Source organism: Catharus ustulatus, chromosome 4 (assembly GCF_009819885.2).
Source record: "Catharus ustulatus isolate bCatUst1 chromosome 4, bCatUst1.pri.v2, whole genome shotgun sequence".
Lineage (NCBI taxonomy): Eukaryota > Metazoa > Chordata > Aves > Passeriformes > Turdidae > Catharus > Catharus ustulatus.
Genome location: NC_046224.1, coordinates 29,149,497 through 29,169,194, shown reverse-complemented (window position 1 = coordinate 29,169,194; position 19,698 = coordinate 29,149,497). Strand labels below are relative to the sequence as shown.

The 19,698-nt window shown below is 43.4% G+C and overlaps 1 protein-coding gene across 8 annotated transcripts in view; it reads left to right on the top strand.

The window, feature by feature from the left end:
* Window positions 1–19,134, top strand: part of TBXAS1 (thromboxane A synthase 1) — a 253,833-nt gene extending 234,699 nt beyond the window's left edge. For all 8 annotated transcript variants that reach the window (XM_033057856.1, XM_033057858.1, XM_033057855.2 and 5 more), the window contains 4 exons: window positions 12,316–12,404; window positions 14,030–14,167; window positions 16,897–17,059; window positions 17,658–19,134. In XM_033057856.1, coding sequence (XP_032913747.1) covers window positions 12,316–12,404; window positions 14,030–14,167; window positions 16,897–17,059; window positions 17,658–17,732 — 465 coding nt within the window. In that variant the 3' untranslated portion in view covers window positions 17,733–19,134. The remainder of the gene's footprint in view (window positions 1–12,315; window positions 12,405–14,029; window positions 14,168–16,896; window positions 17,060–17,657) is intronic.
* The last annotated feature ends 564 nt before the right edge of the window (window positions 19,135–19,698 follow it).

Here is a 19,698-nt window from a genome sequence, read left to right as displayed (position 1 = left end):
TGGTTTTGCCACACAAGGGCTACTCCCCACACTCCTCCTGCCCTCGCAATAATGTGCCTGGAATCTGACCCTGCATTTCCCACTGTCTTGTTGGTATCAGCTGGAGATAAATGAAGCCTTTTGTTAACTTGTTCCTTGCTTTGCAGGGTGCTCTTCTTTTCTGCTTTAAAGAAGAGCCAGTGGTGATGTGGCACTGAGGCAGAGCTACATATAGGCACTGTCAGCATGGTGTTTGTAATATACTGGCCAAAGCATCTCTTGTGGCAAAAATGAGACAAGACTCCATTATAAGGAACAAAAAAAGGAATTTTCTATCAAGATCACTGAAAGCAGGGAGCAAGCTGTCATCTTGCCTGGCTCTTCAGCTCCCAGCCTGTGTAGTACCAAGGAGCAAAAGTGGTGACGTGCATATGCAGAACACAAAAAGATTCTTCCCACATCCTGACCTAGATAAATAGGACTTGGAATGAATTTTCTGACTTCACAGCAGTGACACTTTGAATCTTCTGAGATTTGAAGAATATATCTATTTTTTAGTCGTTTTTATGCCACTTCAAATAGGTGGATGTGTTACAGAAAGTGCACACGCGCACATGTCTGTGCACATGAAGAGAGGACAAAAGAACTAATACCAATCTCTCCTACTGTGCCATAATGTGAAATAGGAAGCAAATGTGTTAGCAAAAGCAGTGGGTATGGACAGAAGTGCAAGATGGTCTGGCTCTTTTGAGCTATGTTGCAAATATCTTGGGAGCTGGAGCAGGAAAAGCCTTGAGGTTGCTCTAAGTCATGCTGGCAGCAGGCAGGGCAAAGTCTGCAAGGGGTGCAAAAGGGGATCACATCCACTCACAGTTTTTATCAGCACACTTCTTATGGCAGGTGTAGCTGTGGCAGAATATGATCCCAAGTAACTGCTTCCAAAAATCTCTTATTTTCTAATTGAGCCAACTTTCCTCCAGGTTTGCTTGGTTGGTTTATTTTTGTATGAAATAAGTATTATATGACTGGCACTATGATTTGGGCTGCCAAAAAGTTGCATGGTATGGTTTAAACCAGAGCAGCAAAGTTGTAATTGCTGCAATATGCCATTGGCTTTTTGATCATCCTGCTGGCTCACTAGAGAGTATTGTAGATTTCTTTATGCACATAGAAGTCAAATAATAAGCACCCTTCATCCATCACATAGTCTCTATTTATACATCAGGGTAGGTGTGACAAACAAGAAGTCCTGGGGTTTTTTTTTCCCCTCCTCCTGCTAATATTTTTTTTTTTTTTTTTTACTTTTTAATTAAATTTCTTCATTTAGAGTCATGCAGCTGTCTGGGCTTCTGCCATAGATAAGTGGATCTTCATCTGACAGCAACAGCCAAAATTTATCTTTCTTTTCCCTCTCTCCCCCTCACTTCCTCCCTTCCCCACCTCCCCCCTAGTACTCAGCAGAAACAAAATGCAATATATAAACTTAGTACAGTTCACCCCCCAATTGCTTTGTCTGAATGTTTCAATTTTGTTCTGTGTCAAGCTTTGCCAAGGTACCGAGCTTGGCATTTTCAAAGTGGGGGTTGGATGATTAATCCTTGAGGCCCCTCTTATAGTAACACCTCTCACACACCCCCAAAATGTGTGTTACTGTACTGTGGGTACTCTGAGTGGCAGCTCATGCTTGTCTAATGATTATTCTAATGAAATTCCTGGTCTTGTAGATTTTTTTTCTTTCTTTTTAAAAAAGTCTGCATGATTCTAGCTGAGTGCTAGCAGCAGATGGCCAAAGGGCAGGCAGGGATGGCTCATGGTGCTCAGTAAATGGAATATTACCAGCATCCTGCTATCAGGCTGCAAGTCTCTGTTACTTGTTTTGTATTCTAACTGAAGTTAGGTGCATAACCAGATTCTCATATTTCATTATTAAAACAAAAGACAACCAGTAAAGAAAAGAATAAGGGAAAAAAGGTTTCTAATTGAAGAGGTCAGACTGAAAACATGAATCCCAGTTCAGAAGCCAGAAGGCATATGAAGTTCAAAATACTGTTATTTGTCATAAATCTCATGTGTTTTCCAGCCAATTTCAAAGTATGTTGGGGCCTTGCTCATAATGTTTGAGCAATCAGGATTGGTAATATGCTAGCTGCTCTCATGTGTGTGACAGGCCCTTTACAGAAAAAGCCTACAGCTGTGTTTCGTCTTGGTACTCAGAAAATCCCTCCCCACAAATTAGCCCATCTATAGATATCTACAGCTCTTTGTGCCTCAATTCATGATAAAAAGGCAGAGTATTCCATCCTTTATAAGGTATTTTATATGGGTAAAATTGCTAGTGAACCCCCTGCAGAACACTATGTTTTATGCACTTTTCTGGCTTAAAAGCACTCTTCTGTGTTGAATGATTCTATCAAATGTGTCAATTCGTGGGTGCCACCTCTGTGGCTCAGTGGTGTCTGGATCAAGTGGCCTCCCTGTCAGGGCTGGCTCAAACCCAGCTGGGTGCCACCGTGTTGCCCAGGTTCCTCTGTACCCCAGAATTTTTGAGACTTCATGCTTTTGAGCTTTGAAAAACAAGAATAAAGGATAAAATACCAGGCATTAAAGTAACATAGCCATAAGTGAAATTACATCACAGAAGTGAGGTGTTGGGAATTTTAAAAATAAGAATATTCTTGGAAATACAGAGGTAAATGAGTGATGTGGCCAGGCACTGATTCAGGAAAGGGTCGGGTTCAAGAAGCAAAAGTGTCTTTGAGAAGCAAGAGAGAAAGAATAGCAAATTGGTCTTCATACCAGGACCATTGTGGAACTGTGAGGTAATAAATAAATAAAGGCCAAAGCAGCTTACTCATAAAGCAGAAGAAATCGTGAGCAATACTTTCCATTTGCCTTCCCTGTAAAGCCTTATATCATCCTAAAACATGCTGGAAATGACCTTGTTCAGACTACAAATGCATTCTGTATTTTCTCACTGCTGACCCTGTGACTTCATCCTGCAGCTCTTTGAGTTGTGCTTTTGTTCCCCTTCGTTTCCATGCGCTCACGAGGGCCAGTGAGTCAGCACACGAGGGAGGGCTTTACTACCCCTGGCAGTACATGGTGCCCCCTAAAACAGCTGCACTTTCCAGGCTCTGTCCTCAGCTCCTGCATGTGGGGGCAGGTCCTCTAACTCAGGGATTCACATCTGTGCTAAAGGAGACCATGAAACAGGTGGCCTCCTGAACTGAATACTGCTCTTTATAATTTCTTCTTAAATATGCATCTTGAAATGTCAGAAAGGCCCAGGCCTTGTTTTCTTTTCTTGTCTTCTCTTCAGTTTTTGTGGATCACTTTGATACTGGCAACTGCAAAAGAATTCCAGATAAAAAATTAAGTTTTTGGTTTTATTTCCTGGGCTTAAGGACAGGAAGGCTCTCCTCAGGGAGGATCCAGTGGAGTTTTTCCACTGGCCTGTTTTTGTTTGGAAACGTTCCCACAACTTGAGTACAGTTTGAGTGTCATTACAGAGGTCCAGTTGCCCCTCAAATAAACCACTGTGCTTATCAGTGTAATCAGGACCAAGTCATTGTGAGAAGTAAATCATAAACAGATGGACAGTCGTGCCATGCTGGTCTACAAAGGGTAGAGAAGAGCAAAGACACAAAACAGCACCAGAACATGACACCATGATGGCTTCACTAAATCTAAGCATGAACAGGCTTAGGGAAATTTTTGTGTCCCCAGATGGAGAGTCAGGGAACAAAAGGAGAGAGATGCTTGAATAGGCATCTGCCATGATTTTTTGCAGACAGCTTTATCTGAATATCTAGAGAAGTTTGTCATAGGTTAGTGTCAGGGTAGCAGACATTCCTGCTCACAGCCAGCTCCTCACTGAGCTTGGGGTAGTGCATTTTGGGCTGACAAGACATGTTGTCTTTTTCAGAGATCTTCATGCACTGGAGGAAGAAAACACAAAAGCCGTTTCAAGTGCTATCAAATTTTTTCATGTACCAGTTGTAAATTGCTTTGCTGTACCCAAGGCAGTCAGCACTTTCCAGAGGGAGCAAAAGAGGAAAAGATACTGTATAGCTTTGGTTAGAAAATATGTTTTTCCCCTTTCTTTGTCCATTTTTCATATTTTCAGTTAAACTATGAGAAGTTTCAACAGGAACAAACTTTTCCTCTGTGCCTTGCAGAAAGGCCACATAGTAAAACTTGGAGCTAGGACTGGATGTGGCTTTTACCAGTAAATTTTACCTGTATTAGACAGGAGGTGCAGTAGTCTATGGCAAGGAATTGGAGTTTTGGCATCAGAAGTACTTCTTTGTGTTCTGTACTTTTAGTGCCATCAGTTTCTCAAGGACAGGCTGAACCTTAAGTTATGATTTTGGCAGCTGAAAGAAACAAAGCTCCTTTTTGTTTAAGTCCTATTTAAATGCCATGCAATGGATTTCTTTCTGTTTTTTTGGTCACTTTAAGTTTATGCATTCAGAACAGTATTCACTAATTTATGAACAGGAGTCACACTGAGGCTGAAAAATAAAAATCAGGCTGGTTATGAAGGCTTGAGCTGGTGGGTGCTAAACTCTTAAATTGATGGTCTCAGTCTTCAGCACCTCTGCTGGCCCCTTGTGTGTAGGGCAGGGATTGTTTACCAGGAGCACCTCACACATGCATTTGGAAGATGACCAACTAATTAATGTTTGCTAAACGCTTCTCGAGCCTCAGGGGAAAAGCAACTATGGAAAGGCAAAGACTTATTATTGTCGTACTGCACCTAATGTACGTTAGATATTACCAAGGCATCAGGCACTGCATAAATGTTGTACGGTATTAAAACTGACCTGCCCTTGTCGGAACAAATAGTAATTACACTGTGTGATGAGAGAATCTTGCCATTTCTGTGCTATGAATGTTTTCCTGTTTACTAATTCAGAAAAGGTCTCATCCAGCAATTGCTGAAGCCAGTGACTTAAGCAGCCACTGGCTCAAGAAGGGCAAATTACAGAAATAATTTATTTTGTGTAAAGCTCTGATCTCCTCATAGGTTGGACTGTGCTCTCCAGAGAATATTTCCCCAAACTGAATGCCTGGGACTGATTGACCACTCAGTCCGTAATGCTACCATAGAGATGAAGAACAACCAAAGACAACCTCAGCAGGTAGATCATAAGATAGCCTCTATTTGCAGCATGAAAATTCATGCTGATGTCTTTTAATATAAACATAACACGAGGAAATGAACATTTGATTGAACTAAACACACAGGCCTTTTATATGCAAGGCCCTAATTTAAAGCACTGTCACCTCCATACAGAAAATACCAGCTGGAGCAGGAATGATTAAATTAAATCATCTGGCTCTTATGTGATACCATGAGTGTCTACTGAGAGGGGGGAAAAAATCCCTCCTTTTTATTCCTGTAGATCTGCAGCAACCATCAAGGGACACTTCTGTAGCAGGAAGGATTAAGTCTTGCACGAACTTCAGTGGTTAATGTGCTTTGGACTGGTGACATGCCCTTCGGACAGACCTACCCCAGTTTTATAATTCTCTTTCTCAGTCTTTTGGGCCTCTGGCAGTCCTTTCTCCTGTTTAATTTCCTCCTTGCTTCCCTCCCACTGGGATCCTTCACCATTCAGCATTTCTGCCACCCAAGTAGAAATTTTGATTGTGTCAGGCAAGTGTAGAAAGAGAGACTTTTGAGCCTTGGTGGGCTGTGGAGAGAACCTGGGGCGGATTTCCTGGGGGCTGAGTGTTTTTTAAGGAGGCGAGAAAGAGGCAGGCCCTGTGCCTCTGATGATCTTAGCCTGCTGCAATGCATGGGCAGGGATTATACCACATCACAAATAGCTGGAGCAGGGCATGCATTGCATATATGTAGGGAGTCACTTCTAGAGGGGAGCTACTCTTCCACACATAACCTAAGTAACATAATAAAAATTAGCATTAGAGGGTACTTATGTACTAAACACTGCCTGGCCTGGCCTGGCACTGGGGAACTGCACCTTCCTTTGTGACAGCAGAGCACCCCAGGCACCCTGTATCACTTAGAGTTATTTAATCAATTTTCATTTGAGGGTATACACTTCTCTTGGCAATCTGGAACTAGATGAAGTTAACAAATTTACAAAACCTAAATAGAAACAGATTGTTTTCCCCTTTCATCTCGTTTGTAGCTTGCCTCATAAAGCATTTCCTCAGAGATTTTCTTCTTTTTTCCTGACTTCCTTTTTTCTGGATCTTCTACCTGATGGCACACGTTCTGTTCTTGCTGATCACCATGTGTCAGTAGTAATGTAGGTGGAAGAGAATTTCTGACTGTTTCGGTAGCAGCTTTTATGTTTATCTGTTTGGCTTTGGGACACTGTTCAGTTTCAGGAAGTATTTTTATCTCACAGAAGTCTCCTTGTGAGCAGTGATGCTACAAAGACCTTGTTTTAGCACTGTGGAAGATCCTGGAGGTAGTGCAGGTCTTCTGTCAGGAGCTGAATTCTTTGATTCAAAAAGCAAAGTAACATTGAAGTGAATTGACATTGGTGTAACCTTATACCTTCTGGCTCTCTCCCCAGCACTATTTGGTACATCCTTAGAACCGCATTTTCCTCCCCCTTACACTGATACAGCCCCAGGGAGCTGCGTGGATTTGCACCAAAGTGATGGAGAGAATTTGTCTGCAAGGTGTGTGTTTAATATGGTTATCAGTGCAAAACTGATGGGCCAGTTCTGAACTCTGCTTGCAAATCAGCACCTTCTTCTGTGTGTGGTCAGTTGACTTGCATGGCAGTGAACCAGAGAGAGGTGGAGTTAGAGGTGAGCGTGACTGGTAGGTCATTTGATAAAAAAGCTGTGAGACTTAATTTACTGGCATTCACAGTCTGCAGGAGGAGCTGGGATGAATTTGGAAGCACTGAATGTTGTCACATCTTGAGATGTGCCTCAGTAAGCAAAGTACATAACTTTGTCAAACCCAGTGAGCAGCCACCAAGGGTGGGGGGTCAGAGCCTGACAAAATTCCATTTGAATAACAACCCAAGCAGATGAAAGAGGTGGCAGGTAACCCGCATGGAACAAAGACATAAATTGAAATCTTGGGAGTATGTTTTTTGGATTGCTTTTTATTGCTTCTGGGGAAAGAGGCAAGAGAGGATGGAGCTGAGAACTTTAATGTTGATTTCTGAGAGCATGTGAGAAGGCACAATGCCGATGGCAGAGGCTTTAATGCCACCAAGGTGTGCTTTAAGGATTTGAGAGGTGCTAGGCAGCTCAGGAAGTCTCTTTATCTGGAAATTCAGGCAATCTGGAAATCACACTTGTTGTCCTACATTTTGTTCCTGAACCTTCTCAAAGATTCTGTAGTCAAGAACTTCACATTTTGCTAGAAGGTTCTGTAGGGATCTGTCACTGGAAGTGGCCAACAGACCACTAATTTTTTTTTTATTTTAGGCAGGCTTTTCTCTGTCTTAAGGGTGTGATCTGTCTCCCAGAGTGAATGGGACTCAGGAGCTTCAGGGTGCAGTTGCTCAAGCAGCATGGGCTGGTTCTGCCTGGTGCCTTGGCTCAGAGACATGTCTCACCTGGCAGGTGCAGACAGTAGGGAGAATTTGCAGTAAGTATTGCTTGAGGACTGCCTTAAGCATTTTTTAAGTGTTTGGTCCGAGTTCTGGGGATAAAGCTAAGAAATTTTACTTCATCAGCTTTGTCCCTGTCCTGCTGCCTGAGATGGTAAGAAGGCTTTAGTTTGGTGCTTTACAGGGGTTCCAGCATGTTGTCATGGAAGTGGTCGAACATGAGACAAGCTTTCTTTAAGCATGTTAAAGATAGATATCTGTTAAACCATCCCACCCCTTTTTATCATTGCTCTGCATTTTGAGTGCAGTCCAGTCTCTAAGCTTTCCTTTCCTGATAGGGTTGTTGGCAAAGTGGTCATGGGGCAAGGCTAATTTGACTTTATTGTACTTCTCATTCTTGCATTTCTTCCCCCTCTCTGAGGCTGAGTGAGGCACACAGGCTGTAGTTCTGTTACAGTATGATCAACTCCTACAGGTGACCAAATAGAGGTCAAAGTCACAGGCAGATTCTTTGATTTATTAGCAGCTTTAGATCCTTTTGATCAAGGAATATTATTGACCTGTGAGTTGCTGTGGTCTGAGTAGCCCTTTTGGCAATTTGAAAAGGAGTTGGGTGAAAATAACTGGTGGTGGTGCTGGCTGGCCTTTTTTACTTCTATCCTATTGTTATCCAAAGTCTATATTTTGGGGGAGAACCCTGTGGGCTGTGTAGCTATGCATACACAGATAACTCATGGATCTGCGTCTGTGCTTAAGCAGATCTGGACGGCGTCTCTCTGACCTGGACTTTGTCACAGCCACACCTGCCCATGAGCCATTGGATATGGATTGCAATTTCTCAGAAACCTCAGCTGGTTCAGGATCAGGCCATGACTCAGCAGTGCTCCTTGGTCTCGGCAGGCTTCGCTGCTTCTAAATTGATTTCAGGTGCACGTCACACTGTCAGCTGCACAAAATTTTCTCTGATTTTTTTCCATTTCTGGATGCAGAGCATCACTAGAGCATGGCCAATAGGATAAGTGGAAATCTCTTATTCACTGATGTGTACTTCGAATTACCATTCCCAAAACAGAGGCGCTAGAGGAGGATGATCATCAGCTGCCTCGGGGAAAAGTTAGTGTCTTGTCTTGAGCTGTCACTGAAGATGGGTTCTCATGCTGGACGCTGTATGGAAGCAACTGAGGTGCAGGCATATGTTCCCTTCTGCTGACTTGGCTGTGGTGACACCAACCACAGCCAGCAAAGAAGAGCCAGCAACTGGGAACAGTAACATCTCAAGCTGCAGCAGAGTGATTGGCCAGACCGCTCCTGTCAGCACTTGGATTGCCTTGCTATTCATTGAGGAATTAAAAGTTAACTGAGGGTGGTGGTAAAAAATAGGTTTGCCTGCCTAGAAAACGCTAAAAGCAATACTGAAAAGCAGAGGTGGATCTGAAGGTAGTTATCTCTCTTGGAGTTTATATGGGGATTAAAACATGCATCATCCTTGTAGCACATAGGCAATTTTATAATCACTGCTGGTATTTCACCTCAGGATACTCTGTGGGAGGAAAAATTAATTTCCCATCTTTTTCTAAGTAATGGAGGCTTGTGATTTTCTGTCAGTCAGGAGAGTCTGTGGCCAAACTAGATGCCAGAAGTGGTTGAATAGTCTGGGATTGGTAAGGGTGTACCACCTCACTTCCAGAAATCAGACTGGGGAAACATGCATGCAGAGAAATGCCACAAGATGTTACATGGCCATTTCACTTCCACATCAACAGGAAAAGACACTACAAGGCTGTGCAAAGTGTAAGAAAAACTGCTGTGCAAAGCAGTGGCTGCAAAATTAAAATACAGGATGTTTTATTACATACAATCCTCCCTCACCCCCCACTCCCCCCCATCTCCTCTTGTTACAGACAAAAATCTTTCTTAGTGGAAAAAACATCTCATCTTGAGTACAAGGCAATTTAGACAACTTTTTTTTCAGGGGGTTAAAGTGGCATGTTTGCTCAACACCACCCTCACCCCAGCAAACCTGCCAGCAGTTGATAGATATAAATAGGGACATTTAGGGAGAAAAGCATATTTACGTTCCTTTGAAATGTGCTTGGCTAAAGGCATATTTTAAAGAGAGGGAGTGGAAAAACAAATGGAAAATATTTTCTTTGAAAAGGAAAAAAAAAAAAGCAACCAACTGTCCTTCTTAAATAGAGATGCTTGGCTTGTGTGTACTTTACACAGCTGCAGGTCAGACCTTGCAAACAACTGCTAAATTAGGTCCAGCTACTTTGATGCTAAAAGCCTGGAAGTGCCAATAATTAAGTTGCATAAGACATAGGAAATGACTGATGTGACTGTCATTCTCATGGTAGCAGAGTTCACTCTGCTGCCATTTGACTGACCCCTCCTTCTTTATGTAAGCAAATGGAATTTTTTTCTAAGGAAAATCAGCTGCTTTTACACCTTTGTCTTGTTTTCAGAACTGCTAATCCCCTGAAGGTATAGAAGCTATTTGAAAGAGCAAATCAAAGCTCCAATAATTTAGTGTTATATTATTCGTTGATGTATGGTTTGATTTAGTGGCTACTTATTATATTAGGTTACCATATAATTATCTTAATTATTGACTCTAGAAGTAAGTAGAGGGATTATGAGAGACACAGCAAGGCCCAGTGGAAAGAGCATGGTTCAGAGAATCAAACACATCTCAGTGTGCTCTTGGCTCCACCACTCATTTTCTCTGAGCCTGGACTCTTCTCTCAGTCAGCCTGTCCATGAAATCAGAAGGGATGCAGGAACAGGACTGAGATGCTGACTCAGTATTCAGAGAGATGCAGGAGAGCAGTATAAAAAGGCAAGGGGAAAGTTCTGAAAGATAATTGGTAAACTGGCAGTAAAAAAAAAAATGCACACCACAGCATGCATTTGCATTGAAGAGTGGAGCGCCTCTGTGGGCATGGAGAAAGGGAGTTGTGCCATGAAGACCTAAAATTTGAGACTGCATTACCAGCCTCTGCTACTGATTGCCCCAAAAAATTAGACAGCCCTCAGATCCCTTTCTGAAAAACTAGGGTGATAAAAATAATTCTCCCAGCTTCGGTTGTAGCTATTGGAATCAGTGGAGCACTGTTACTCACACAGCCGTCAGCCATGGTTCTCACGTGGCTTTTAGGCTCCTAGTCCTTTGTCTGATAACCACTGACCTGAGCCAAAGGTTTGAGTTAGCAGACACTGTACAAGATAAAAGCCACACTGAAAGGCTGTCAGTGCAATCCATACTTCCTGTATTGATAGTATTTGTCATATACTGACAAAATACCTCATCTATTGACAAGCTGAGTTGCATCTTTTCCCCCGAGAGAAGAGCACACACACTGGTTCTACTCAGCCTGTGCAAATTACTTTCTCTGCTTCTGCTTTTCTTTCCTGAGCCAAAAAATGGGGATAATAGAATGTATCTATTTCCTTCCTAGAAAAGAGCTGTTAATGTGAAATGGTGCATGGTGGCTTAGTGCTGAATAAGTGGGATACCCTAATCCAGCAAGGTATCCTTGTTCTATTGTATGCCTTTTCTGCGTACCATCTGGAGTTGTTCTCTGCTTAGTATTTTCAGTATGTACCATATGTTTTTGCATGAAAATTCAATAAAATATGCATTATACATGAAAAGTGCTGTAGTAAATAAAGGAAGGATGGAATCCAGTCCCCTTTGTGAACGGCAGGGGCCCCAAATCTTCATAAAAGGTTTAGTCTAGTCTGACGTCTGTGCTTTTCTCCAATTTACTCTGTGTCAGTCTTTAGGAGATGCTCTAATTTAAAACAAAACTCTGCTTTGCTGGTGAGGTTATTGGATGTTCTTTGGCTGCCCTCTGCTGAGAGCACTGAATAAAACAGGGAAGATGTCCTCTTTCCAAGGAAGGTAACTGTGGAAGGAATTCCCTGTTTGTCTGTGTGCTGAGTCGTGTCAGTGCTGCTGTTTGTTGTCTCATTATCTGTTTGTTGCCAGTCAGAGGGCAAAATCTTTTGAACTACAGCCCTGTTGGGGCTTTAGTGCCCACCAAAGGGCTGGATGGCTTTGTAGAATTGTGAAGATGTGGGCTCAGGCATTGACCATCGTGAAAAATGAAGCAGCATTAAGCAAGGGCTGGAGGACACAGGCTTCTCTTCTCAGGCATTATTGCAGTCCTACCAGGTGGGATTTGAGCTATGCCTCGGCACCTCACCTCTTGGCAGTGCAATTTACCACTGCGTGCTGCTCCTCATCAGGGTTCCAGCATCTTCCAGGGCCACCTCCACCACTCCACAGGCATCACAGCACCAACACTTTTCTTTATTTCTATAGCTGGGAAAGTACAGAGGGGTTGTTCCGACATTAACAAGAGTAACTGAAGGATTTACTGTTTCTTGTGAACAAAGTGTAAGCTGTGCTCTTGCCCTTGGGAAGAAACAAGGGCTCTGTGCAGATTTTGGTACATGTGTAAAACAATAGCTCTGTTATAGCTACTGATACTCTCTGTAATGACCTGCTTTTAATACTTCCTAACAAGTTGATTTATTATTATACCTTCAGCTGGGCTGTGCACCAAAGCATTTTGATGATGAAAGGAATGTTACACACACATTTAATTACTGCCCACATTTTTGTATAATTTTATCATTTACTGTTTTAGATGAGACATCGAGTTCTTCTACAGGAAAGATGCCCAGTAAAAAATAGATGATTTAAAAGCTAATCTGAGATGAGTTTGGCACTTACATGTGAGAAAACGTAATTGTTCCTTTTGTCCTGCCCTTTCAGATGGTCCCTGATTATCAAAATGTTCAAGAACTCCCTTATCTGGACATGGTGATTGCAGAGACGTTGCGCATGTACCCACCTGCCTTCAGGTATCTTTTTTTCCCCTTCTGATTACACAGGACAGCTCCCTGGCTCTATAAAATGGAAATCTGCTGCTGGAAGACCAATGGTCTCTCAGTCTCTGTGACAACATCAATACTGCTTTGTGCATTTGAAAGATATAATGGTTGCCTGTTGAAGGAAAACTGGATAATTCTGATATTTCTAAACCACATTTTTACAGTGAGTTGGCCAAGGTTGCTTCCTCACCCTTCTTCGTGTCCCCCAAGGCTAGAGGATGGAGCCACTTTGAGCACATCTGGCCTTAGAAAGCCTGAGGCTGCTGTTTCCATGAGGCTCAGGCTTTGGGGATCCCATCCCCACCCTGCTGGTTATTACAGCCCTGATCCACAGAAGGGTTGCACAATCTGGAAGTATTTCACATGTGTGTTTAACTTTGGCCCATTTGCACCTAGCACTACCTTATACTAATGGAGCTAAAGTAATGGTAACATCCATTAACTTGTGAAAGTTTTGTCCCGTATCAAACATGACTTATTATACTGTATTGATGAACTGAAAACAAGGGAAAAAAGAAATTAGAAAACTGTTATAGCTCCATGTTATCACAAGCATAAGTACAAACCTCTGTTATTTATTTATCTTTTAGAAAGGGAGATGGATGACAGCAAGGAAGGAATGTGTTTCTGTAATGATACCAGACTGACAGCCCTGAAACTGAAATCTTTGTTCAACTTTTTAAGCAGACTGTGGGAAGCATCAAAGGAAGTCCCTGAACATTGTCTCACCCCTGTACTTGCAGACAGTGGCAGGGAATAGTTCCCAGACTGAGACAGCAGGGCACCCACATGAGTCTGGGCTGATTTGGGATCTGTAGTGACCATCCAAACACCAAAAGATCTGGATCAGGACCTACCACCACAAATGCACACCCACACAGAATCTTTTTTAAGAGACAAGCTGAGCTTTAGCAGATGGCTTTTCTCAGTCTTGTCATGATGAGGTTCCTAAAGACACCTGTCACCTATCACCACAGGGGGAGAGAAAACTGCTGAGTTTTGTTGTTAACATCATGCCTGTCTTTGATGAATATATGTGAAACGTGGTTTTCCAAGGCTTGCAATTTGGTTGTATTTCCAGAGTAGCAGCAGCAGCAGAACATTCAGCCCTAATATTAAAACCACCCCTTGCTCAGTTTCAGGTGCTGCACCAACAGGGGGTGCTTCTCAAATAAACAAACTCAAAGATATATTTACTGTCCTTTTTTCCCTGGAAGCAAACCAGCACACTCTTTCTACCTGTTATTAGAGATGATTGACACATTTCGTCAGCAATTTTCATAAAAAATTAGTCTAAACCCAACATAAACAATAAAATTCCAGTTTTGGAGTTAATGCTTTGGGAAACAGCACACAGCCAGAAATGCTTTCCTGTGAAAAAGGCAAAAGTCAACCACCTGGGCTGGAGCTATAGACTTCTAAGTGGAGATGATTATAACTTGAGAAGATACTGGCATCAGCAACTGTTGTATTTATGTATGAGAAGGTGTTACCCCAGAAATTGTTTGGTCAGATGAAGACAGATACTTTTATAGATCTCTCCTGATGTGTTTTTAACCTTTATTAATCATCTGGGATGTGTGATGTCATTGCAGATTCACTAGGGAAGCAGCTAAAGACTGTGTAGTGCTGGGACAGCATATTCCAGCTGGAGCTGTCATTGAAACTGCAGTTGGACACCTTCACCACGACCCTGAGTTCTGGCCGGAACCTGAGAAGTTCATTCCTGAGAGGTATGTGGAGTAATCCTTTTCATCCTTAGGTTGAAGTCCTGATTTGGGCCTGTGGGCACAGAACTACAACCTGTCCAGTGCAGGCACCAGATTCTGCTGCTCTTTCAAAGCCACAGTCACTCACTATTCATCCAAGGAGCATTTCCACTAAGAGGAGCACAGTTTTATTTAGACCATAAAAAGAAATAGTTTGTACTAAATCAGACAAGTGACGATAGTGGTGTATCCCACAGAAGGTGCGAGGTTTGGTCAAAGATGAACTGTGGCAGAGGTTTTCAGACCTGTTTCCAAATCCGATACTGTGAATAATGTTGCTTCTTGGTGCAGAAATTCTGAAGTGGGGCAGTATATTCCCTGTACCTGGGAAGCTCACCCTGCTCTTTGCTGGTTTAGAGCACCCTTTTCACCTGAAACGTAACAGTGTGGGCACTCAGTGAGTGGGGAATGTACTCCATCTCCCACTGGGAATTTGCTCTCTGTCTGTAAGCTAGGATCCTTGGTTCTTGCTTGGCAAGACGGTTTTACATGGAGCATTTTTATCTTCAGTGGGTGGGGGGACCCCTGTCAAGCTGTGGTTTTGTACATGGCCTGTGTTACAGGTGCTGGGCTGAGCTTACAGGGAGAGTTTCAGCTGATGTGGTGCTGTGTAGAAGCACAATTTAGTTTTGTGGGGCAGCTATATTTTTAAACTGTTTTGTGGGCAGACAGATGAACTTTAAGCTACCACTACATTCAAAAGTTTACTAAGAAAAGAAGTGCCTGCTCACTAAATAACTGGGTGTGAGGCAGGCAGTCCAGAACCATCTTAGCCAGTAAGACAACATGTGTGGTGTAGGTGGGTTTGCCTGATTCTCCTTCTGGAACAAATCTGGGCATATACAGTAGTTTCACGAATACAAGCCGCACGGACTATAAGCCGCACCCCCGGTGCCTCGACAATGTTGCTGTCTTTGTCAATAGATAAGCCGCACCCCGAATATTAGCTGCACTTTCGTTCGTAGCGAGAATCCGTGCGCAGCTTTCACAAATTGGCCAATTAGTAACAGGATCGCGGCATAGCGGGCTTTACTGGCTCGGGGCGGGGCCAGGCAGGCTCGGCCCGCTCATGGTTGCCGACGGGGCCGGCCGGGTGGTACTGCAGCCGCCGCCGGGCTCACTGGCCCCCCTCTCCCGTCAGCACCGCCTCGCTGCCGCGTTTGCTCATCCTGCCGGCGGGCCGGCCGCCCTGCTGCTGCGTTTGCTCGCCCTGGCCGGCACTGTAGGCCCCCGCACCGCCGGGCTCCCCCACGCTGCTGGCCCCGATTCTGCTGGGCTTCCCCCGCTGCCAGGCAGCCCCACCCGCCCGGCTTCCTGCTTCTGCCATGCTCCCCTGCACTGCTAGCCCCAGTTCTCCCGGGCTCCCCCGCCCTGCTGGCCCGGGCTCTGCCGCCCCCCTGCCCCGCCCTGCTGGCTCAGGCTCTGCCGCCCGCCCCCCACACTGCTGGCCCCGCCTCTGCCAGGCTTTCCCACCTCTGCCGGGGCTGGCCAGGCTCCAGCTTGGCTTGGGGCTGCCGCGGGCTCTCACTTCCGTGTTGGCAGCTTTTAGAATATTGTCCATGTATTAGCCGCCCTCGAATATTAGCCGCACTTCCGGGTTTCCACCAAACTTTTGGTCAAATTGGTGCGGCTTGTATTCGTGAAATTACTGTACTCAATCAGAACCTTTTGGCCACAAGGAAGAGCAATGCCAAGGTTAGAGAAGCCCAGAGATTTTGCTGGAGAGGAATCTTAGCAGTAACTGGAAGTCTGGGGTGGATTGCATTTTTAGCAATACTTATCCAGAAATGCTTTCGTAATTGTTTATTCACCACTTTAACAGTAGTATGAAAGGGTAAAAAGGGTAAAATGGTTAGTGGTGGCTGGAGTCTCCTTGGCTCACACAGTGCTGTTTGTTATGAATCTGAGATTAATTCCCTTTTGAACCTTCCCTGAGGAAGGTTCATATTAGTAATTACTATAATTACTATCACTCTGCTAAGGCTGTATAGTTGGTAATGTTAGCAAGAATTATAAAATAAGAGCATAACAAAAAATAAAATCATTCAGCTACAGCCTTCCTCCCCCCTCCCCCCCCCCCCCCCCCATATTTCATTTTGAAATTGGCTGTAGGAGTAAAACAAAGGAGACTTGGGATTTACTAGAATAATATGTGGAGGTAAGCAAGGCAAGAATTGTTTGAACCTGTTTGCATGGGGTATGCAATAGTGCTTAGGACATGAGTTAATGATCCTTAAATCTCAAATTAGGGGCCTCTACAGTACTTTTTGGAGTAGAGGCTCAATTTTATTTAGTTTGTCTAAGCACGGGGATGGAATTAGTGGAAATACACAATATTTTTTTTCCAAAGCTCCAAATAACCTGTATTACCTCTCATCTCTTTCTGCCCCACATGAGTTTTCTGGACCTTAGCAGTCTAAAGTTCTTGGAAACTGAATCCTGAGATGAGAGATTTTCATTAAATATAGATTGGAAGTAAAGTTCATGATGTCTCAATGTCCTCTCCTGAAATCACCAGCTGAAAAAGGCTGATGGCCATAAGTCAATTATCTTTTTGCTTATAATCTATCAATAGTCCCCTTTACCTGTCTACTAAGATCAATTGAACTAACCATCTTTTGAGATTTAAATGAAACACATGGAATCAAGAGCAAAAAGCTTTTCTTGGACTGTTTTCTCTCTGTACCTTCTAGGTTTACAGAGGAAGCCAAGAAGGAACAACATCCCTTTGCATACCTGCCCTTTGGGGCAGGACCCCGTGGCTGCATCGGCATGAAAATGGGTTTGTTGGAGACAAAAATTACCCTCCTGAGGATTTTGCAGAAGTTTCAGTTCAAGACCTGTCCAGAGACTGAGGTTTGTACATGCAGAGGCTTAAAGATCACACTTGTTGAGGGACTCGAGAGAGTGTCATAGGCAGGACAACTGATTTGCCTTTGTGACTTCATTTGAGAAAACTGCTAGAGACACTTCCATAATAGGGAGAGACAAAGCATGGACTGCATGTTTTAAGTAAAATGTGGTTTCAGATATATAATTTTTCTAACAAAAGAACTGTTACACAGTCCTGTCTTAGTGGAGAGCAGTATGGCAAGACCACAGGCAAAGTGCCATAATTCACAGAGGGTGAGAACATGCATACATATTTCACAGAATCTCAGCACTTTAGTATATGCCTATTGCTATGGACATTGCACCCAGCTCGAGAGTTTACAGAGTTAATTTCTTTCTGTTCAAGTACAGCATTCCTGGTTAACCACTGCCTCAGCCTCTGGCTGTAAATTCTATTTAATGTTATACCACCACAGCTGACTGTAAAACAAGTACTTTACAGCTTCCACAGTAATCCTGGTATGAGCTGGTCCTCCAGCAAAAATGATTGTCTATATGTGGGGGTGTCATACACACATAAACCAACACACAACTGCATATAAGATGCTCTTTTCTCTTTCAGATTCCTTTGCAGCTCAAATCAAAAGCCACACTTGGACCAAAAAATGGAGTCTACATTATACTGGAATCTCGCTAAAAGGAAATGCAAATTCTGAAGCTCTTTAGAATGAGACCCTTTATTAGTGACTCATTGGGTATAATTATTTTTCAAAACTCCAAGGACAGGTAGGAGTCTAAATCCCACTGATAGTCAGTAGGTGCTCCCTCACTGCTCTCCTGTAGGACAGCCTCCAGCCACTTTTTAAAATGGGCTCCTCAGTCTTCTTTGGAGGTTTTCAAATTGTTGTGAATAGCATCTGTAAAGCAGCATCCCACTTTCATTTGCTTTTCTACATCAGACTTCTTTTCACTTAGCTATGAGAATGCTCAATTTTCAGTACCATTTACAGTAGATTTTAATTTCAATTCATTGTATGATACATCTTTCTCATCCACTTCTGAGTCCCTAGAGAAAGCCCTAAAGGCACCACAGTTACAGCAGAAGACTTGGGACACAGTACCTTGGATTTTTTCATGAACTCCAGTAACAATCAAAGCTGAGGCTCCTGCACAATGCTTAATCTCTACCTGTAAAGTCAGAGAAGTTTCACCTTCTTCATGCTTTGAAGTGATTTTAAAGACATTTAGATTAACAATTTAGATTAACAACATGACAGAAGAATGAAGAGGTCCCTGGCTTACCAATGAGGGTCCAGCAGCTAAGACCAAAGAAATGAGGTGACAGCCATTTTGCTGAACTGCTATTGGAAGGGTGGAGACAAAGAAGAGGTGAATGCAAAGCAAGCAGAACGACTGGAGGAAATACAAAGGTAATCAGAAGGTGTTGGTAGCACATGTGCTTCATGGGGAGGCCTTTCCAAGCATTGCAGTTGGCACCATCCCTGTCTAGCTCCTCGAATCAAGGAAATTAAGAGCATGCATGCACTAGAGCCAGTGGCAAAGGAGTGAGATTCAGGATCATCACATCCAGCAGCTCTCTTGACTTTTTCTGTGACACTGGAGTAGGTCATGTTCCAAGTGCCTCACCCCCCTCAGGAAGGAACTTGTCTGATTGCCAGCTGCAGCAGCTCCATGGATCCGTTCAAGATGTGTGACTGTGCACGTGCATCTTCCCAGCCAAAACAGCCATAGCTTCCGCATTCCCTCTCTCCTAATCCTCTGCAAAGCCTTCACCTACCACACAGCTGGTGTTGCACAAGGAGCTGGGGGGGAACACAGCTGTGCCAGCTGATCCCCACTGATCACAGGGACATTCCATACCCTATGACACCATGTTCAGCACATAAAACTAGGGGAAGAAGAAGGAAGGGGGATGACATTCAAAGTGATGGCATTTGCCTTCCCAAGTCACTGTTATGCCTGCTGGAGCTCTGCTTCCTAGGGTGTTGGAACACCTGCCTGCACATGGGAAATGGTGAATGTATTCCTTGTTTTGTAGTGACTTTTGCTTTACCTATTAAACTATCTTTATCTCGGTCTATGAGTTTTCTCATTCTTAAAATTCTCTCCCTCAATCCCACTGTGGGGTGTTAATGAGCAGCTCTGAGGGGCTGAGCTGGTGGCTGGGGTTAAACCACAACAACATAACTATGAGAAGAGATTTGTGCAGTCCCAAGACTCCTATTTAAAATTAAATTATTCTTTTTTTTTTCTTTAGAATTTTTGTATATAGCAAAAATTCTTGCAGCACTATGAAAAGAAGGATGCACCTTTGGTTCTTTGCAAGTCTTGACCTTCTGCCTGCTTGACATAGTCTGTCTGAGGGTCCTTAGCATGTCTCTTGGTGGTGTGCACAGAGAAGTGTTGCAGCAGCAGCAGGAAGAGACTGACTGCTCAGCTTCCCTGCAAGGATGGAGCCATCTGCTCACTGATGCCTGGCTAGGTCCCTGAGTTTCTCTCCAGCATTTTTTGCTGCCTTCTTCCCACATGCTGTCTGAACACTGATCACATTACTGGATCTTGTTCCTCAAAGATTTTCTCTTCCTCTTTCATATATATATTTTTTAAAACAAATCTGTATAGGCAATAGTGGTGAAGTACTG